This window comes from Marmota monax, unplaced genomic scaffold, assembly GCF_021218885.2.
Source record: "Marmota monax isolate L192 unplaced genomic scaffold, Marmota_monax_Labrador192_F-V1.1 WCK01_AAM20220418_F8-fsc00159, whole genome shotgun sequence".
Taxonomy (NCBI): Eukaryota; Metazoa; Chordata; class Mammalia; order Rodentia; family Sciuridae; genus Marmota; species Marmota monax.
Genome location: NW_026694999.1, coordinates 926,403 through 950,011, shown reverse-complemented (window position 1 = coordinate 950,011; position 23,609 = coordinate 926,403). Strand labels below are relative to the sequence as shown.

The 23,609-nt window shown below is 32.7% G+C and overlaps 1 protein-coding gene across 1 annotated transcript in view; it reads right to left on the bottom strand.

Annotated features, from left to right (window-relative positions):
• Vegfc (vascular endothelial growth factor C) overlaps nucleotides 1-23,609 on the bottom strand; it is a 114,740-nt gene that overhangs the window by 21,753 nt on the left and 69,378 nt on the right. The window contains exons 2-3 of the mRNA XM_046427551.2: nucleotides 12,631-12,844; nucleotides 10,747-10,937 (exon numbers count right to left, since the gene is read on the bottom strand). Coding sequence (XP_046283507.1) covers nucleotides 10,747-10,937; nucleotides 12,631-12,844 — 405 coding nt within the window. The remainder of the gene's footprint in view (nucleotides 1-10,746; nucleotides 10,938-12,630; nucleotides 12,845-23,609) is intronic.

The window sequence follows — 23,609 nt, the reverse complement described above, 5'->3', positions numbered from 1 at the left end:
ACAGACATAAACTACATAGATGTAAAATTAATTTTCATTCCATATTAAATTTCTCCCTCCAAGTAGATTTGCGTGTCTCAGATCTCTTATTGAATTTATTATGTTTAAAAGAAAAACAAGCACATTTATTATTAAATAAAGCTGTGTTTCTAAAATCTTGACAAAGGTCTTATGAAAATCAGCTTACAATAAGGTAAGGAATTTATATGATTCCAAATTAGAGTCTTAAAGTTCAGTCTTATTCATAGGAACATCACTTGTTCTCCAAAGAAGAAAGAATTCTAACAACAAAAACACCCCAAAGTTTTTAAGTGAACACACTAATTATTAAGTAAAACTAGTAGACTTAAGTTTCTAAGATTCTGAAATTCTAAACCATTATCAGTAAAAAATGGTAAAAGGGAAATCTTGTCCATAAATGCTTGAGGAGATCAATTTGGAGTAATGTAAGGATAGTTAAGCCAGGTATTATTTGGTGCCTCAATGGCAGTCTGAGCAGTGCTAAACAGGGGATATATACTGAAGGAGTCTTGAAACTTGGCTCCTTGCTATAATCTCATACTATCAGTTGAGGATCATTGAAAATACTGAAGGGACAGAACTGGTTGTTGATTTTGTCCACACCAGTAGGGAGACTTTTTAAAAGAATATGACATGAGGAAAGACTCATTTGCTACAACATGGATGGAATGGAGATCATGTTAAGGGAAATAAGCTAAGCAGAAGGACAAGTACCAAACGATTCCACATATCTGTGGAATATAAAATAGCTGAGCTCATTGATTACCAGAGACTGGGGAGGATAGGGGAGAGGGAGGAATAGGGAAAAGCCCATCAATGGGATTAAGTTACAGTTAGGTAGGAGCAACAAGTCATGGCGTGACATGGCATAGTGAAGTGACTATAGATAGTGGCAGTGTATTGCTTATCTCAAAAAGCCAGACAGGGAGTTTTGAATGTTTTTGCCATAAAGAAATGATAAATGAGGAGATAGACAGTTTAACATGATTACACAATGTGTACTTGTATTAAAACATAACATGGTACAGCATTCATATGTGCAACTTTTGTTTTTACATACCATTTAAAAAAAAGTATAATATGGGGCTGAGGTTGTGGCTCAGTGGTAGGCGCTTGCCTAGCATGTGTGAAGCACTGGGTTTGATCTCCAGCACTACATAAAAAAATATACTAAATAAAGGTGTGGTGTACATTTATAACTAAAAAAAGTTTTAAAAATAAATATAATAAGTGGAAATACCTAAATCTTAAAAAGCACCACATTTTATTCATTTGAATTGTATTCATTACATATTCATTAAAAAATTCAATGACTTTATAAGCATAAGGACAACAGGTTTCAGGAGAAATTGGCACAGGGTTATACACAGGCAGGGTACTTTTATTAGCTCCCATACTTATAAATTTTTGAATTTGGAAAAGTGATTCAACTTTTTTCTGCTGTATTTTCCCTTAATAATCAGTAAACCAAGGATAACAATCCTGATGCATTACTTCATGGGATTATTATAAAGACTGTATAACCTAATGTATATTAATGCAATGTGTATATTGTTTGCTATAAAGATGAGAGTTGTTATTATTAACACAAATTCTCAAGATTCTATGCATTTTCCAGAATACTGTCTATAATACACAGATAGTCTCAATATATGACTGCAATCTATGCCAGAATTATGATTTTGATCAGTTTGTTCTAAAATAACATTTGTTCATGCGGTTTGGATGAAACCTTTTATTGGTGAAATGATGCAATGGCAGAAATCTTTTGCACTAAAAATAACTATTTTATGAGAAGGAACTCTGGAGGAATTATATAAACTGCAATTTTTCTATGTCTTAGGACATCTATAGAACTACATTAAGAACTAGTACTATAATAGATATATAAAGCAACTTATAAGAAATTTCTAATATACTTATAAACTTGATATTTTTTCTTTTTTTTTTTTTTTGCAGGGCTAGGAATTTAACTCAGGGCCTTGTACATGCTAGGCAAACATTCTAACACCAAGCCACATTCCAAGCCCTTAACTTTTGTATTCACATGATTTATGATTTGCATTATTTATGCCTTGAAATAGTGTAAATGGCAGGAAGGTGTGCAGGTTGGCAAATAAAACCCCAAGGATTTGTCTACTAGGCAGTTAGATATATGTGTCTAGAGCTATAGGAGAGGCATGTAAGTGTCATAAACATTGGTAACTGAAGTCTTGGACATTGGTGAAACTACTTAGTGAATCTTTGGAATGAAAAGTGTCTAAGAATAGAAACCTGGGGCAGAGGAGCATTTAAAGGTTGAGAAGAGGCAAATGAACTGGTAAATATGTATGGGAGAGAACATGGAAGAGCAGGTTGGGTGCTGTTAAAGATACAGAAGGCAAAAAAGAGAGAGGAGGGCTTCAAAAAGGCATCACAGGGTCAGCTGCCTCTGGGAAACCAAATATATAAAAAGCTGAATGGAGACAGGTCCCAGAAGTGGCCCTGAGGGTTGTGGCTGGGCCAAGAGTGCAGGAGAGGAGTGGCAGTGGGAAAGGAGGGATAAGGAGGGAGGCCCCATATGATGGGAGGGAAAGGGCTTAGATGGCTCAGACAATGAGGAACAGTTTTGCTTACAAGAATTCTTGCAATCACTGCAAGATCTGGCATTGTCTCCTGTGACAGAAGACCATGTAGGGCCTGAGAGTGAAGGATAAGGCATCATTTGAGATAACAGTGACTGCAGAAGAGTTGATGTTTTCCTATCCCTAACCCTGACAGCATTACTTCTGCTCCCGGGGATATCTCCCATTCTCAGTTCTACCCTGGCCTGTTTTCCAAAGAGGAAAGAGGTCACGATGAGTAGTATCAGTGATCATGGGTAAACATCATCCATTATAGTGTGGATAACGTCTGCAATTGGGATCTTCCCACAAGTATCAAGTATGTATGTAGGAACAAGAGCTTTGAAGAATGTTCTAGTGAGACGGAAAACAGTTAGCTGTATATCAAGAAAACATATTCCTGGAAACATAAGGCCGTCCTTCGCTTTTAAGGGTTGGAAGAGATTATATTGGTGAATTCACTGAAAAAAAGGATAGAGAGAGAGATAAAGAGGAATTAAAAAGAAATCACTATTCAGAGGTTAAGTTGAAGGGCTTTTATAAGCTTAAAACTATAATACAGTTTGAGAGAAAAATTTACTTGTAGGCTAATTAAAATTAGGGAAAACGGTCTTAATTACTAATGTCTAACCTCTTATTTGGCTCTACACAGACAATTGTCCAACTCAGTTAATTTCATCCAAAGGAATAAATAGGCTGCCAAATTAAAATAACAATCTTTTTTGTGTGTGTGTGTGTGTTGAAACATCCTCTGTCCTCAAGTTCTGACCTGAGTTTTTCAAGCTATCTTTTCAATTCTCAGTTTAATTATGTCAGTGTGGAAAAAAATTAAGGGTCCAGAGAAAGATGCCTTTGACTAATATGAAAAGTGGAAATATTCCTGATAATTGAGTTTTGTTCATCTATTTACTTCAAAAGATTGTAAAAACATGAACTTAGAGTACAACATATGTGTGTACCATAAGACATAACGGTGCCTATGCTAGTTGCTAGATACTCAAGGAGTCACTTAATTTCCCAATTTTTGTTCTTCCCTGGTCTCATTTGTGTAATTGACTGACTTTTTTTTCACCATTGAATTTTTTTTGTAAATAAAATTACTACTCTTTTTAATAAGCATAATAAATTCCATTTTGTTGTTGAAAGACCAATTTGTTGAATTTTGTATAGCTATAATTAAATACTAATGTTACTAAGAAAGTGTCCATAGGTATTTTTTCCTAATCAGATAACATAAGATTAGGAAATATAAACTTTTTTAGAAGCCATAAAATAATTAATAATTAGGAGTGTCCCCCTTTCAAAAATAAAGATGCATGCTTTTCAAATAACTGTCAACTTCTCTACTTTGTTATTCTCTACTACAGAAGAAGAACTAAGAACATAGTTTTAAGAAACAGATGACTTTACTTATGAGTCCTGGATCAGAAATTTTTCTAACTTCTCTAAGCTTCTGTCTAAAATTGGCATAATCATGGTGGTGACTTCAAAGTGGTAATGTTGGGATCCCTCCTCTTCTACCTCTTCTTCCTCCTCTTTATCACAGGATCATCATCACAGGCCAAGATCAAGTTGAATCTTTGCTAAAGGAATTCTGAGGTTTTAAATTTGTTTAAAATCTTTCCTGTGTAGTTTTTCAATTATTATTTACAGAATACTTAGAATGTGCCAAGCTCCTTGCTAGAATCTGAATAATATTTATCAAGGACTCTTGCCCTTATGCAGCTTACAGTTTACAAGAATGACAATGACAGCGAGGGTGAATTAGATATGCATGCACACACTCACGCAAGCACACAAATACACACAGATAGATATGATGTTAGAACTTTTAAAATACCACATAGTTTAAAATAAATGCTGTTTATTAAGCAAGAACCTGCAATTTAACTTCCATATGAAATGTGTTCTTGCCATTATATGAAAATCTGAACCAAAACAATAACTAATTTTCTCTCAAAAGAGTTAAGATCTATTCAAATGCATTGGTATTCAAAATAATAAGTAGATTATTTTATATTTTAATAAAATATGAATCATTATGCTATTGTCAGACTATCTTTTGCTTTAATGTGTGCACAATCGTATTTTCTATTGTACACTTAAGTTTATAAAGTACATAAATTATATTTTATTTTCAGCATTAACTAATAATCTCATGTTTATTCAGTAAATACTGATGTCATAATTGACTTGATAAATCAATTATAATATGATATTTTGAAATATTTTCCTAAAGTGGTCTTATACTATAAATTGAGTAGTTCTTAACCAATACATGATATTCACTTAGGATTTAAGTAATAATAATATAATTTATTATGGAGACTAATTACATATTTTTCTATTCTAAGAGTATATGTTTATTAAAATAGTTTTTGCTTTGGGAGCAGATCAAAAAGATTTATATAAAGAGGGTACTTTCAGTTGGGTACACTGGCATATGACTTGGGAGGGTGAGGCAGGAGGATTACAAAGTTAAAGCCAGCCTCAGCAATTTATGGAGGCCCTAGGTAACTTAGCGAGATTCTGTCTCAAAAGAAAAAAAAGGCTGGGGATGAAGGTCAGTGGTTTAGTGCCCCTGGGTTCAATTCCTGGTACCAGGAAAAAAAAAAAGCACTTTCAATGAGGCTGGAAATTGAAAAACGTCAGATTGTTTTCTCTGTAAAACTATTATAAAGAAGAGGAAATGGAAAGTATTTCCAACAGTAGTTTCCCAGTTGTTACCCACTGGCACTCTTTAATACGAACATTTAATAGTCAGTTCTCATCAACAAAAATGGACTTTAAATAAAATCGTGTTATAAAACAATAGGTTGTTTACCCCAGCATAGCAACAGCTATAAAACAACAATTCCTGTTTCTACTTATTTTATAGGCTATTCAAGAAAAAGGTGTACAACTCACTGAGAATATTCTAGGAAACAGTGTAACTACTAAATTCAAATGTTTGTGTGAAGACAAATATGACCACCAAATTCCTGCCTTTAAAACATCTTTATACCTAAAATGCAATCAGTTTATCTTCTATGATATTTAATTTTAAATTAAATCATCATAAATTAATTTAAAATCAATTTAAATATTCGATCCAATTTCCTAGATATGAAACAGTGAAAAAATATAAAATAAAAATAAATATCCCAACTTTGAGTTCATTAGATATAAAAATATATAGCCCTTGGAGGGTGTGATCAGTAATTGCATAATTTGATGAAAAGATTATAAAATGTTTAAAGAAATAATCCTTAAAAAATGGAGAAGGTAAAACCTGAGGGTTCATGTAGTATTTCAACTGGACAGCACATGGACAGCCATCAGGGGCCTATGGAACTCAGACTGGGCCTGGAAATGAACACCAGATTGTAGATAGTGTAACAAATTTACATCTGGCACTGAGTTAATTTTAACACTGTTATGCTTAAAATGCATACACAGTGCTATAACTACAGTTAAAAATCCCAATTCAGGAGTTTTAAAAATACTGAATAAAATGTGTGAACATCATCATACCTTCAGTTGGACAAAAGTGGCATTCTTTACAGAGGCCTTAATAATTTTCCTAAGGCAAATGTTGTTCCTAAAGAAACTCCTGATGACTGTTATTGCTGTAGAGTTCTTTATCCACATCAGAATGAAACCTGATGTCCCAACCACTGTGCTTGCCAAATATAAATTTGCTAAGGATACAATACACATCACCTTCTACTTGCTGAACACATGTGAGCAGAATAAGTTAACGTTTCAGACTGTCACAACATTCTATCTAATTAACGGAATAGCTCTGACAACAGTGCAAAATAGTTATCTCCTAGTTTCATTATATGGTAATGTATTTTACTGAGGTTTAAATATATTTTGCTGTAAAAATTTATGAAACATTAATTTCAAGTCCAACATAATCTGAAATGTCTTTGATAATATATGTGTTTACATTATTTCTTTAAAAAAATAATGAAAAGTGGCTTGGGAGATTAAGGCAAGAGGATTGCAAGTTACAAGCCAGCCTCAGCAAATATGAAGCACTAAGTAAGACCTTGTCTCTAAATAAAATACAAAATAGGGCTGGGGATGTGGCTCAGTGGTCAAGTGCCCCGAGTTCAATCCCTGGTACCAAAAAATAAAAATAAAAAATCCCCAAAATGCCTTTTAATGTTTGAAACAGAATGTTAAATAATGCTGTTTCTGTATGTTAGCGTGAGCTTCTGTAGATGGCTGGCTTCTTTAGTCCAGCACCAATGACCATGTACTAACTCCAGGACCAATGGACCCCATGGAGTTAGTTTTCCTTTATCCATCCCTATCTTCAACACAACATAAAAGTAAATATTATCATTCAGAGAATGTTTTAATCCAAATATGGGGCTGGAAAGTAGGTGACTTTTCTTTCGTTTCTACATTAATCACCAAATAATTTTCTTTCTACAAAATTTGCCATTTTTTTTTGGTTTTATCTCCTACAAATTCAACTTCTCATAAGAAAATGCACTTACAACATGTGTTTATGGAAGAGGTCAAGAAGACAGCAATTTCAAAGTCACTCATGTATTAGTTGTGGGAGACTTTGAAGCAGTTGTTATCGATTACTTCACTTAGGAATGCTTAGTGCATATGGTTTTACTTTTCAAATAATGGCTGGCTTCCTCACACAGTATGATAACCTGCCCTTCACTGAGCCCCATAAAAACATTTTTATGAAGCTTCTATTAAAAAAACAACAACTTGAGTTTATCATTACTTAAAGTACAGTGTCCTTAAAATTTATTTGATTCCAATCGATGACTGTTGGTTAAAAAAATGTGTCTGGGACTTCTAACAATGACAACAAAAATAAATAAAACAACTTTTTTTCATTGACTTCAGAAAATTTAATAGTAGGAAAATTCTTGTATAAATTTGAAGAAAATCCTCACATACTCTCATTTAAACTACACTGACAATATAATAATTTGGAAAAAAAACTTAAGCATGAGCTTTTTTGAGTTGCTGAATTAGTAAAAATGGAAACATCAATGAACATTGCCTTTGGGAGTTTCCTACCTTGCTTTATAAATATCCTTGAATGCAGTTCCATAAACCTTTGTATTTCTCTTTTACAAAACTTAGACTACTTTTAATTATTTTATTAATGTTTATTTTCTTGGATAATTTGCAAAATCCATTTACCTACTGCAAAACATAGTATGAAACGCTACTTAATCAAATTCAAGTTATAATTTTTCTTTCATTATTAATAAAAACATCTGAGTTGATTGAAGAGAAGAGCATGATATCACAAAATTCAAAGGAAGAAATGACTGACAAATATTGGCTCTCCCTTGGCATTAGCTTTTGCTGTTCTGAGGAATGACTTCTCTATTAACAAGCACACAAGGGCTTCGAATAACCTTTATCAATATGATGCTTCCTCCTAAATCGAAACTGAGAGACCCATTCATTTAGTTAAATTCTATAATTATGTAATCAACATTTTTATGGGATCTATACCTAAATAGATTCCAATTCTCAAAATCAGCATATTCAAAACTCGACTTTTGATTGAATTAGTTGCCTTTCACTCAACCATTAATTCTATCCCACTCCAAATCTTCACTATGTACCAATGATTGCTGTTGCTCACAATAATAACCAAACACAGTGTTTTCTTTGATGTGATTTAGAGTCTAGAGAATAAAACTATCTGACAGACAGATGAGGTAATGATGCTAAAATGTGAGCAATAAAGGGTAATATATGAGCATGAAATATGTCATGAAGGTGATGTTTATATCTAGGTCTAAGGATGAGGAGAAATTAACTGGATAAATGAAGATCTGGGGATCATTTCCACAGAACAAAGCTTTGTAAGAATGTGGAAGTGAGAGGTGCTGACATAATATAAGAGCTAAGAATTTGGGTACTGATGAAAAGTAGCTTTTAAAGAGAAAAGCAGTAACAAATGAGGCTGGAATTTAGGGAGCAGCTAGATCATGAACCACCCAATAAATAATGTGAAAGAATTTTGTCTTACAGAGGGTGCTATTCAAAATGTTTAGCACCTAGTGTGTTTGCACCAATCAGATCAGATTGCCTGAGCAATCCAATTAGCAAACACCAGCTAATCAATACACTGGCTGTGTGCTAGCTCAGTTCCAAGCAAGCAATGCTATGGAATTTTAGAAAAAAAAATCACTATTAAAATATGGCTAACAGATTGGATTGGAATAGAATGACATTAGGGGCCAGTTATTAGACTGGTCCAGGTCTAGGTGAGGGATTAACGTGGCCTATGTCACAGTGGGATCAGCAGAATGAAGACACGAGATGCATGCTAGAGATGTTTGGAAGGCTTTTTAAAATAAGATCAAGTTGGTTTAACTAAATGGATGAATGACGATGTCATTTTCAGACAGAGACTCTAGAAAAAATGAGATTCATTTACTTGTTTGCTTGTTGTGAAGAAGGGGCTTGGATGTAACTCTGGTGTGAGACAGATTAGTGTCAAAACTGTTTAGGCAAAAGCCAAATCACAAATTCAAGTAGGTAGTATGGTTATCTGGAGAGCAGTCTACTAAATAATACTTGGGAGTCTTCAAAATGAGTAGATGAAGACATGTAATGTGAGTGTGAAGAATTGGATGAGAGGTTTCCTGGGAAAAATGTTAATTTCCACCCCTAGTATCTTCAATCTCCAAGCCCACAAATGTAACAGAACTCGAAAATGCCTCTGATGCTCCTTCCAACTGATGAAATACCATCCTCTCTGTTCTTACCTCTGTTTCTCCTCTTCCAAATCTGTCCTCAAAGCTGTCCCCAGCTTGATAGTGTAACAAATATGAGTAGTCAGTTTCTACAAAACATCTATCCCAGCCTTGGATAGCTGGCCTGTTCCTTCCTCTCCAGTATCATCTAATATACCTAGCCCTTGACCTCACTTTTTGTGCTTCCAATACTATGAGCTTCTTTAACTGTTGGGAAGCAACAAGCATTTTCTGTCCCAGGGTCTTTGCATATACCTTTAAGTTAGTTTTAAAGACTAATTTGCAACCACATGGAAAAATGCAGTCAAAGGAACTGAGGTAGTAATTTTAACTTTCAGTCCCATTAATATTATATTAAAATAAGAGTAGGTTTAGCTAGCTATGATCAACTAAGATGTACATGAAATTAAAATGTGACTTGCTGTCATTCCACATCATACAAGCAAATTTAACATCACATTTTTCAAAAAGTCCATTTTTTTCATTTTAACCATCAAAACATAGTTTTGAATGTAGTCAGAATACTGAAGCTAGTCCACTTACCATAAGAATGGAAAAGTATTTAAAGCAACTACAGTTTTGTCTTTCTGGGATACGCTTGTATCAGGCCAACTCACAGTACTACCTCTGTGCAGGCAGTCAGCACCCACATGACTTCAACCAACACTTTAACATCTTATTGGATGGACTTTATGGATTATTCAAAATATTTGAGATTTAGTGTCAGAATTATCTTCCTTGCTTTTGAGAGGAACACAATAATTTTTTAAATGTAATAGCTTATTTCAACACTATGCCACTGTTTCACAGAACACATGGATATAAGTATACATTTTGGATATGTAATTTATGTTATATACAACTAGAAGATATAACCATTTAAAAGAATTTTAGTTTTAAATGCAAATGCTTTTTCTTGAAGGTCAACACATGCACACACATATATCCATATATTGTACACACATGCATAAATTTATACATATACATATAGTACATACACATACATATAATGCCCACACGAATCCACACACACACACACACACACACACACATATATATATATAGTGCACACATATATATCCACACACATATATACATACTGTGTACACACACACACACACACACTGCTATTTATCATTTTCTTCACTAGGTTTTGATTCCACTATATATGAACAAAGTTCATACAGCATCAATTACTTTCTTCATGATACTGTTTTATCCCAAAACAAAATATTAGACCTTTACTTCATTCCCCTAAGAAATATTAGAAACTCTGACTTGAACAAAACTACTTCAGTGGGACCAGAAGTTTTAGTCCCACGTTCCCAGAGTCAAAGGCTCTTCCTGAGAGGGCTCTCGGAGCTGAAATAGGAAATACCTACCGTCTTGCTGAGGTAGCCTGTGCTGGTGTTCATGCACTGTAGCCCCTCACTGTTGCAGCAGCCCCCACATCTGTAGACGGACACACATGGAGGTTTAAAGAAGGTGTTTGTTGCTGCTCCAAACTCCTTCCCCACATCTATACACACCTCACGTGGCATGCATTGAGTCTTTCTCCACTCATTATCAATACCTGTCGAGTCACAGGGAAGTCTGTAAGTTACACAGAAGCCACCAAGGGGGAAAAAGCCCACAGCAGTTGGAAGCTACTCACATTTGATTTCAGATTTTATGCTTTAAGTACAATATATAAATTTAGGGAAATAGCTGTCATGATCCTAAATTGCCCTGTAAATAGGAATATGATCTAGCTAATACCAACTAAGGATATTTTCCTTAAAAAACTCATTTCTAAAGTCATGTAACAAGCAAAGTTAGGACTGCACTTTTTAAAAAAACATTAAATCACTATTCCACAGCAATTATGTTTGATTTTTCTTATTTAAGAGAATGGGAATTTAATATAGGGATGCTTATAAGATTGCAGAAACAGAGACATGTTCATTTGCTGTTATATACTGCTTTTGTGGTCTTGAAGCAGATGTAAATGATATGATTTTATTTTCTTTTTAAAAGGAAATGTAAAAGGAAATGTAAATGAGAAATTTGCTATGGTTTTGGATTCAACTCAAAAATCATTTTCAGGCAGGCTACTTGACAATTTGGGGTAAAATCATGGCAATAGCTATGTGAAATGCAAGGTTAATTTCCATCCATCAGTCTTTGTATCTAAACTAACTTTATTTTTTTTCCCAGGAAAATCAAATTTCCTATTCCTTTTGTGCTTTTTCTTGGAATTTTTTACCTTTTTTTTTTTTTCTTTAGTGGCTTCCTATAACACTGTTGACTCTTTTACTGCAGTACAAATGATGTATTTCCTAAGTGATCTAGTTTATTTCTCCCATATTTTCCCTAAAATAAAATTTGGGGAAAACAAACTATAAAAAGACATAGACTATCGGTTACTCAACCATGAAGTCATTTTTGTTTGTTTTTGCTCTCAAAATACTTTGTAATATCAAACCTTTCAAGTAATGTCTAACAACTAAAGGGAGCTACTTTTTAAAATTAGCTCATCAATTGATAACATGCTCTTTTATGCAATATTGCAGTGTTTTGTGAGATGTATGCTAGATATCCCATCAGCTTCACAACAATCCAGCTCTGATTCAGCCATCTATCTACAAGGTGGGAGACAACAAGTAGCATTTGAAAAGGTGATCTGGGTTTGTTTGTAGAGAAATTAAGCATTTCTAAGTTCAAATCAGAAAGAAAACTTAGGTAGAGTTATTTTGTAAGATATAATATACTTTAAATGATTAAACTTGCCTAGTGTGTAAACTATATCTAAATGTTTTAAAATTTATTTTTTGGTACCAGGGATTGAACTCAGGGGCACTTGGCACTGAGTTGCATGCCCAGCCCTATTTTGTATTTTAATTAGAGACAGGGTCTCACTGAGTTGCTTAATACCTCACTGTCGCAGAAGCTGGCTCTGAACTCACAATCTCCTGCCTCAGCCTCCCAAGCTACGGGACTACAGATATGTGACACCACATCCAGCAGTTTTTATAATTTGACAATGGGATATTACCCCAATTTTTAAAAATGTGTTGATACACCTGTGCCATTCTAGCTTTGAATTTCAAGAAAACTTAACACTCCAAGTGAAATTAAATAATGTTGTATATTTAAAGGATTTTTAATTTTCTATTTTCTTGACACTCATGCCATAAGGTATAAATGCTGAAATTAAAGGGCCATGCTGGCAGCCTTAAATAATTTGATATATGAGGCTCAGTATATATTTTCTTTCTCACACTTACTTTTCAGGATCTCTGCATTATAATGTGCTGCAGCAAATTTTTGTGTCTCTTCTCTCCTTGTGTTGAGGTTGGGCTGTTCTTTACTGTGTTGCCAGCCTCCTTTCCTTAACTGACACTTGTACATTTTCCAGTATTCTGGGTAGAGAACAGTCATGAGCTCATCTACACTCGACACGGACCGCAACTGTTCCTCCAGGTCTTTGCCTGCATATGCCTGTCAAGGAAAAATGCAAGATCAATTACTTATCAGACTCAGGATATGGAAACAGACACATTAAAAAAAAAAACCTTTAGGCTTAATGTTATCTATGCTATATTTGCTAATAAAAATATTGTCAATGACTCCTCACCTACTTTAATTTCTTGGTAAAATTATATTTATATTTTAATTAGTCTGATTTGCAATTAGCAATATATACTTGGTTTTTAAGACAAAATTTTTAATATGTGATTTTTCTTTTGGAAAGCATTACAATTCTTATTAGACATATAGGGCACAATTTTTCATATCTCTGTATATAAAGTATGTTCACACCAATTTATGCCTTTATACATGTACTTTGTTAGGTTTTTTGCATTAAAATTCTTAATTGATTTTAATAATGATTTTCAAAGTGGCTTATTTTATTTATCATTCTTTTACATAATTGGCAAATTTGTTAGCTTGAAAATGTATTCAAGTTTGTATTGTCCACTTACATAAAAAAAATATACTGAAATTTATTGTTTCCTTTTTAGTTATAGGCATTGATAAAATATAATTAAGTAGGATGCTAAAAACTTAGGGATCTTACTTTCAGGGAAGCTGTTGAAGAATAAAAAATCACATAAAATAAGATTTCAAGAGTAGTGCCATAATAAAATTTATATTTTAGCAAAACCTCCCAACATTTCAAAAAAATTTTATAAGCAAAATTAATTTTGCTGTGAAAAAAACATGAGATAGTTTAAAGCAGACTAAATACACTTATAAATTGTTGCTTATTATAAGTATATCCAATTAGGGAGAAAATTCCATTGCATTTAATTAATTACCATATCTAAGAAAAAATTAATTTTTCCAACTTATGCTTTAAAATGAGAAAAAGTGGAACTTTTTTTTGATTTATCTATCTTTGAAGTAAAATTCAACAGTAACTCTTTATTTTATATTGCCATGATCAGTCTATATTTTTTTCGCAAGCACAGGAATCCATTGGATAATTGTTAAAATTGCAGTTAACTGCTTTCACCTCCCCATAAATTTCTGGGTAGGAATCAAAACTCTATGTTCATTTCAACAAGTTATAGTTCTCCTTTTCTAACTTTTGAAGAATAAAATTAACATATTTTTCTTAACAATTGAAATATTATTTAATTGAAAGTCTCTCACACTGCATTTTAAGTAATTCAAATTATTCTTATAATTTTTGTAATACATTTTCTTACATAATTACAAAACCTCCTAAAATAAGGCAATAGATTATGAAATATGTTCCTTTCTATTAGAGAATGAAGTTGGCAATTAATATTGGGCGTCCACTTTCTCTACCATTTGCTGTGTGATTTGAGAATGTCATTTAAGTTCTTTTAGTTCTACGTTATTTATATTATAAAAGTGCTGATATCAATCCATTACTTTCTGTAATATGTAGGAGGGTTCTTGATACACCATACAATTCTACAAAACAGTAAATGGAGAGGAGATCTTAGTAAGTAACATAATATCGTATCAATTTCCCAATTAAATATTTATGAAATATTTGCCTGAAGAAAATCTTACATATTACATAAAACACAGGAATCAAAAGTGTTTCAGAATCTAAAAGAATAACTACTCTAGAGAAAGATTATAAAAGTACAAGTTTATAAAAATAACACGTGAGGTGATGAACATGTTGACTGTGGTGATCATTTCACTATATATAAAAACACATATATTTATATATATAAACATCATATTGTACAGCTTGTCTTTAAAGTGTACATTTTTATTGTATAAATCACATCTTAAAGCTTATATTTAAGGCACATAATTTTTTTTATCAATCATACCTCAGTAAAATGGGGTGGGTGAGGGACAGCTATATTTGTGGTCACTGCTACCTTCTGTAAAACATCATGGCTGGGTTTTGTTAGCCTTTGCTTGTTCAATAGCCTCAAAACACAAGGAGCAACAGAGGACTGCGTGTAACTGGAGAGTTGCTGGAGCTCTTGCCTTTAATACTCAGCTAAGATTAAAGTTAGGCTGTGGCCTAAGATGATCACATCAATTTCCAGAGTAGGGCTGAGTGCTCCCTCCACCAAGAGGAGCTCCAACACAAAACCAGCACACAGCTCAGAGCAAGATAACAGGGAATACTAAGAAATGGGATGGTGATGAAGGATATTCAGCTAATTATTTCTTGAAGTTTTAAGATAGAGAAATTACTCTTTGTACTTAAAAAATAAAGAAATGAAAAACACCACTATAATATTTATATCTCTTATAGAGAAAACAATCTCCCTCAAAAGGTCAACAGGAGAAAAATATGCACATAAAATTCATGAGAGACAAATGTAACATAAAAAATGGAAAAAAAACAATAGAAGATAAACATTAGCATATCTATATTCTTGGGCTGAAAAAAGGTCTTCCTAAAGGTGGTTATTAAAAATGTATAATTTGTGTATGGTGGAAAACATTGTTGAAAAAACCAAAGACAATGAAATAAGAAAACTCTGCAATATATATAATAGATAGAAAAGATTAAGTTCTTAATATATTGCAAAAACATAATGAAAAAATTAACTAAAATTAATAGAAAAATGGGCAGAGAATTTAAACAGAATAATCATAAAGAAAAAAGGTAAAAGTAATATATATTGGATAACAACAAAAGTGAAGGAACTATAATTCTTTCCAACACTTGTAGTAGTATACATGAGTAAAGTTATTCATAAAAAATACTGTATTACAACTTAAAAGGACTTTAAACATGCCCAATTAAGATAGGAAATTCATTTTAGAATTAAACTTCCCATCCAAAGAAGTGATGAAATTCTTTTAGATATATGTATAAACTCATTGTGAGGCTGTCTGTATGATGATGACTATGACAACAACCAATATAAACAATAAAAAGTGATTAAATACTTTACGGAAAATATAAATTAGCAGAGAAATTAATATAACAGTATAAAATGATAATAGCAGTTGTATACCTTAGCCGTGAAAAATTGTTCACAACAGATTCTTTGAAAAAGTAGGGAACACAACTTATAAATTACACACACAAACAAGGATCAGACATAGAGTTTGATATTGGTACAGTCTTTTCAAAAAACAAAATTTATATATGGATACATTGTCTTGAAAGTAAAAGCTAGTTAAAATAAAAATTATCATCTTCAAATTGTAGGATGGAGGAAATTATGCTCTTTTTATGTACTTCTGTATTTAATTTTAAATATAATTTTATAATCATAATAAAATTTTTAAAGTAATCATCTCTAAGCATATTGCATGGGATTAGTTCTCATTTCACCCTTTCACACATAAATATATTGTTTGCTGCTCTTATATTTGCATAGAGCAAGCATCTGACATATTACTTAAGTTATAACATTCATTGGCAAAAGCAGAGATTATGATATTGAATAACAATGTCTTGAAGACTAAGTAATTCGTTATTTTTTTCAAACTAGATGATAATTACTGTATTATATTTATGTGAAATAAAAACAAGTTTTAGTACCAAGAGACCCAGATTTCTATCATGAATGAGAAGATCATATTTAATTGGGAAGCATCAGACGTCATATCTTCAAACCTCATTTTATTCTGTAAAATAGAAATAATGATATTTCTCTCATATGAGTTTTTGTAATGATTCAAATATAAATTTGATATAGAAGTATAATGTATGTTTATTTGAGTTCTTTTGGATAAATACAAAGGAGTGAGACAGCTGGATCATATAATAGGTCCATTCTAGTCATTTGAGGAATCTCTATACTGCTTTCCATAGTGCTTGTACTTATTTGCAGTTCAAATAAAATGTATAAATACACCTTTTCCCCCACATCCTTGCCATCTTTTATTATTACTTGTATTCATTTTTTGATTAATTTTTTATTTATATATGACAGTGGAATGTATTATAATTCTTATTACATACCCAGAGCACAATTTTTCATATCCCTGGTTGTATACAAAGTATAGTCACACCAATTCATGTTTCATACATGTACTTTGGATAATAATGTCCATCACATTCCACCATCATTTCTAACCCCATGCCCCCTCCCTTTCCCACAACTCCTCTGCCCTATCAAGAGTTCCTCTATTCCTCCCATGCTCACCCTCACTATCCCACTATGAATGAGCCTCCTTATATCAGAGAAAACATTTGGCATTTATTTGAGATTGGCTAATTTCACTAAGCATTATCTTCTCCAACTTCATCCATTTACCTGAAAATTCCATGATTTTATTCTCTTTTATTGCTGAGTAATATTCCATTGTGTATATATGCCACTTTTTTTCCATTCATCTACTGAAGGGGATCTATGTTGGCTCTACAGTTTAGCTATTGTGAATTGTGCTGCTATAAATATTGATGTGGCTGTGTCCCTGTAGTATGCTGTTTTTAAGTCTTTTGGGTATAGACTGAAGAGAGGGATAGCTGCGTCAAAAGGTAGTTCCATTCCCAATTTTCCAAGAAATCTCCATACTGATTTCCATATTGGCTGCACCAATGGGCAGTCCCACCAGCAATGTATGAGTATGCCTTTTCCCCCACATCCTGGCCAACACTTATTGTTGTTTGTATGTATAATAGCTGCCATTCTGACTGGAGTGAGATGAAATGTCAGAGAGTTTTGATTTGCATTTCTCTAATTGCTAGCAATGATGAACATTTTTTCATATCTTTGTTGATTGGTTATATATCATCTTCTGAGAAGTGTCTGTTCAAGTCCTTGGCCCATTTATTGATTGAGTTATTTGCTTTTTTGGTGTTTAGCTTTTTGAGTTCTTTATATATCCTACAGATTAGTGCTCTATCTGATCTGTGAGGGGTAAATATTTGCTCCCAAGATATAGGTTCTCTATTCACCTCATAGATTATTTCTTTTGCTGAGAAGAAACTTTTTAGTTTGAGTCTATCTCATTTATTGATTCTTGATTTTAATTCATGTGCCAAAGGAGTATTATTAAGGAAGTTGGGACTTAATCCCACATGATGGAGATTAGAGCCAACTTTTTTTTTTTCTATTTGACGCAGGGTCTCTGGTTTTATTCCTAGGTCCTTGATCCATTTTGAGCTGAGTTTTGTGCATGGTGAGAGACAGAGGTTTAATTTCATTTTGTTTCATATGGATTTTCAGTTTTCCCAGCATCATTTGTTGAAGAAGCTACCTTTCTCAATGATTATTTTGGACACCTTTATCTAATATAAGATAATTGTAATTTTGTGGGTTAGTCTCTGTCCTCTATTCTGTACCATTGGTGTACCAGTCTGTTTTAGTGACAATACCATGCTGTTTTTTTGACTATTGCTATGTAGTACAGTTTAAGGTCTGGTATAGTGATGCCACCTGCTTCACTCTTCCTGCTAAGAATTGCTTTAGCTATTCTGGATCTCTTATTTTTCCAGATGAATTTCATGATTGCTTTTTCTATTTATATGAGGAATATCATTGGGATTTTGACTAGAATTGCATTAAATATGTGTAGTGCTTTTGATAATATGGTCATTTTGATAATATTAATTCTGTCAATCCAAGTGAAAGGTAGGTCTTTCCATCTTCCAAGGTCTTCTTTGATTTCTTTCTTTAGGATTTTATTCTTGATGGCTGCTATTCTAACTGGAATAAGATGAAATTTCAATGTAGTTTTTATTTACATTTCCCTGATTGCTAAGGATGTTGAACATTTTTTTTTATATATTGATTGGTCATTTGCATTTCTTCCTTTGTGAAATGTCGGTTTAGTTCTTTTGCTGGTTTATTGAATTTTTTTTTGTGTGTGTGTGTGTTTGTATGTGAGCATGTGTGCATGTGTATTAAGCAAAAAAGAATAGCAGGCAGATTTTCTTCTGTAGGTTCTCTCTTCATGCTTTTATTTTATTTTATTTTTTTTGGTTTTGTTTTGTTTGCTGTGCAGGTGCTTTTTAATTAGAAGACAACCCACTTATTTATTCTTGATTTTATTTATTGGGCTTTAGGAGCCTTCTTAAAGAAGTCAGTGTTTGCACCAACATGTTGGAGAGTTGACCCTTTGAATTGAAGAACTAAAATCAACATACTATAATGATACATGCATACTGCTCTTTATAGAAGCCCAATTCACAATAGCTAAGATGTGAAACCACCCTAAGTGTCCCTCAATAGACTGCTGGTTTAAGAAAATGGAGTTTTACTCAGTCATAAAGCAAAATAAAATTATGACATTTGATGGTAAATGTACGGAACTGGAGAACAGCATGCTGAGTGAAATAAGCCGGACTCACAAAGTCAAGGGTCAAATGTTTTCTCTTAAATCTGGAATCCAGAGAGCAATATGGAATTAAAAAGGGCAGGGGATTCTCATGAAAATTCAAGGGAGAACAGTGGAGCAGAGAAACAAGAATGAAGGAGAGGAAGAAGAGATAGAAAAGGGGAGAAGCAAACTAAAGAAATTAACCAAACTATGACATGTGTACGGATGAACATCACAATGAATCCCACTTTTGTGTATAATGCACCAATTGTAAAAATAAATCAATTAAAAACAAAAAAAGAAAAAAAATTACTACTTTCTGGGTTGGCAAAAATTAAGAGTGATAACAGACAGAAATGTGGAGACAGGTTTTTTTTTTTAATGTGGAGAAAGGTGTACTTTCAAAAACTATTGTAGGAAATGCAATAAGGTATTATTAACTCATTAAAGCAAAAATCAGCTAATGTTTATAATACACAATGATCACCCCCCCCCCCCCAAAAAAAAGTAGAATCTACTTTTGCAGTCAGAGAGGGGATTATTTGCCAGTAACATCCTTAGAAAATAACAGCACAGTACAGAGGCTGTTTTTTTAAATAGCTGAAATTTTTACACCATTGTGAACTAAGTACTTCATATGTTCAGGTGCAATATTTCTTTAGATCTCTTTTCTGCATTTTCAAATGACTAGTCACCTAGGAATTCATCATTGTCAGCTAAGTCATATGGCTGTGCAGTGAACAGCCATCCCAGTGAATAAAGCTAGAGCTGTTTAGGGATAGACAGTAGTAGCAAGCCACGGCAAATTCACTTCATATCCTACTTTTCAGGAATTTGCAAAGGCTGTATTAATCCAGAAAGAGTTCTGACGAGGGACATATCAAAATCTTTCAAGTAGAAGAGCTTGCACATGAAAGTCCAATTTCTTCTTAATGCACTTCTGAGTCTTTATCTTCAATAATGTTTTCTAAAATGGTGAGGTCCTTTGCTTGAATATTAAGAAGTATTCCTTTTATGTTCCAAAGGTGTTTGTTATAGTTCAAAAGTGAAAATGCCTTACAAATGAATATTCAACTGGCATAAAGCCTGCAGCAATCTAAAACTGAATCTAATTTTTATTCCAATGTGGATGAATCAATTAGGTGGTACTAAAAATAATTGATATGTTACTTTTATGACAATCAGGGAAGATGCTATGGAAGGCAAAGATGAATGTGCAATGTCATCAGCCAGAAGATACAGAGAATCAGAGATAATATTTGATACACGGTGATGTCTTGCATTCTCTAGTGAAAGCTACTTGTTTGGCTTTTATTCGAAATTAAATTCTGTTGACTCTACTTTCTTGTGCAATGGCAAAATGATCTCAGAAATATTAATGCTAACCTTTTTCCAGATATTATTGCAAAAACAACACTGAACAATTGAGACCAAAATTAACAAAAGCAATTAATTGTTCCACCCAGGGATGACTTTCCACTCCCTGACCCCCATTCCCCTGGGATGGAACAGACATTGTCACATTTTTTTGTTTTCATAACTGTGCCAGGCCTGCTGTTAAACACGCTGTAACACACAGGACAGTCTCCTACAGAAAAACAGTCTAACATGTAATGGAGCTGCTGTTGGTACACAGTGCAGTTGAGTAAGAGTGGGTTTTTCCAGGATAATTTAATTATATATGTCATTTATTAGCCTCTGAAGAACTCGCCAGAAGGTTGAAAATTTGCAAGAATTTCACTCTGCAAAATACATTACAGACATTAGGATGACTGTATGAATGAATTTAAAGTATCACTAGCAGTTGGACTTAGTAACTGTAATATTCTTGGTGAGATTTATGTATTGGTCAGGGTAACATATCATTTTCTTTTTATATAGGCATTTCTCAACAGTATTTCACTGTTTCATGAGAATGTGATACTTGATATGTAGTATTCCTAGGTAAGTAAAATCAATGTGTTTCTCAATTATTTTCATTCCATGGTTTATTATTTCAAAACAAGTTTTACATGTTTTTAAAATATATTTTTAGAAAATCATTTTGAAATTAAAATCTGTAAGAGATTATTAAAATATTGATGTTGTAGCAAAATTGCTTTTCTTCTTGTATATTTTAAAGACCAACTGAAGCTTATGCTATTTTCTACTGAAAGTAATATTAATAATGTAATTTTTAAAAAATTAATTAATAAAAACTATTTATTTAGAAAGGTGAGTAAATCATACATATCCAGTTTATGAATTTTTACAAATTGAATTCTTATAATCAGACCCAGGTCAATGTAATGAATCCTGACTATATCCAAGGTTTCTTTATTCCCTGTCTCTTCTAAGGCCCCACCAAAGGGGAGGGGTTAGCATTTTCTGATTTCTTCTAATGTAAGTCTTTAAAAAAAAAAAAAAAAAAAAAAACTCCTTTTCTAATTGACACAGATGGAATTACAATATGCAATCTTTAGGTTTGGGCTCCATTTCTCAACCTTTTATTTCTGAAATGGATCCTTATTGAAGCAGTTAGATTTGCTGTTCTCTGGTTTTCCATTGCATGAACTACTGAAATTGATCTAATCTAGGCATTATGTATCTTTTTCTGAAAGTATCATGCATTTTAGGGTATTTATTATCACAAATGGAATTGATGGCTCATGGAAATAAGCATATACTTAGCTTTACAGATATGGCCAAACCAGTTTTCAAAGTAATTTTGCCAATTTATATGCTGAGGGCTACAGAAGAATCCCCTTGCACATATCTTTGCCTATAGCTGGTATTATTGTTTTTAATTTTCATTCATTCCATTGTGATAATCATTGTGGTTTAATGCATAGCTCCTATATTGAATACTCTTTCATCTGTTATTTGGATATTTGGTTTGTCTCTTTTAAGAAATGCCAACTAAAAGCTTTTCATTCGTTCATTTCTATTGGTTATTCTGTTATTGATTTGTTGAGAGTTCTTAATATAGTCTGGATTTAAGTTTTTCTCAGAAGTGGGTATATATGTTGAAAACACATTCCTCCACTGTTAAGTTGTATTTCACTCCACTCAGTAGTGGTTTTTGATGACCAAAAGTTCTTATTATTAATGATGTCTGAATATGTTCTTTATGGTTAATGCTTTTGATATATTCTTTTAAAATCTTCAACTATCTCAAGGTAATGAGACATTCATCACAAGGTAAATATTATCCTACATTATCTTCTAGGAGCTTTATAATTTTACTTTTCATATTTGGGCGTACTATAAACTTAGAACTAATTTTCTTAGTATAGTGTGAGGTAGGGGTCAAGATCCTTCTTTTTCTCATATTTAACTAGTTCACCATCATTCACTGAAAATTGTCTCCTTTGGCTACAGCACTGAACTGGTCCCTTTACTGTGAAACACATGCTGAATTTTTTTGGACTTTTAAATTTCTTTCTTTTATCTTTTTTTCTACCCTTATGCCAGTGTCACACTACAAGAGCTTTATAATTAACCTTGATATTAAACATATTATTCAGTTTACACCTGTAGTGCCCCAAGTTTTAATAATGTCACTGATTTACAAAATTTTGAAATTTCATTTCCTTTCTCTTATATGACTAATCTGTTATGGCTTCTGAAAAAAAAAAAAACTTGAGGTACTTGTTGGTACTAATTAATATAAGTGAAATAAAAATCCTAGTGCCTTGTATATGCTGGGTGGTGGAGAACAGTTACACAGTAGTTTGTAATATAGTAATAGTGGTAAATACATGGACAATAATTACATTAAAGGAAATTCACTTGACTTTAATAATTACATTAAATGATATCCATAATAAGTTCAATTCTCTAGGTAAAATTTATTATTAATTTTTAAAACCTATATCCCTTGTGAAATATTAATTTTCCCAATCATGTGTACATGTTATTTAAAAATGACATCTAACATACCCCAAAATACATTTCTAACACAATGTCTGTCTGAATTATGAGTTTTCTCAGAATACTATGAACATATATTTTGGGCATAGATACACCTGCATTTGAATCTTAGCTTTTTCTACTTACTCTGTGTGTGTGACTTTTGAGGTTCATCTCACCTGAAATATGGGGAGAAATGTAACAATTAAATGAGCTACTGTGAAATAAGGTATGGGAATAGCCAAATGCTTATTTATGGTAAGTCTATTTTTAAAGTTCTTTTCTATATTTATTTGTATTTTAAGTTTGTCTTTTTCCTTTTTTTTTTCCTCCCCTGGTTAAGGTTGAGCTGAATGTACTAAATAAACCACTTTATATAGACAGTATTTTCTCCTCTAATGTTTCTATTTAAAAAAAAATTTATGAGTCCTCAATTATTTTTATTTAATTATGTCCCTTTATACAGAAGAGCTGTGTCTACTTGCTGAAAAGATTCACACAGGAGACATGTAATAAATATGCCAAATACTTAAGCTTTTTCTCAGATGGGTATAATGTGATCAAAGAGAAGGTAATTTCAAGAAATCATTGGGCTCCTCATTATCACCAAAGGGTCTTCTTTGTGGGATCTAGAGACCTGGATAAT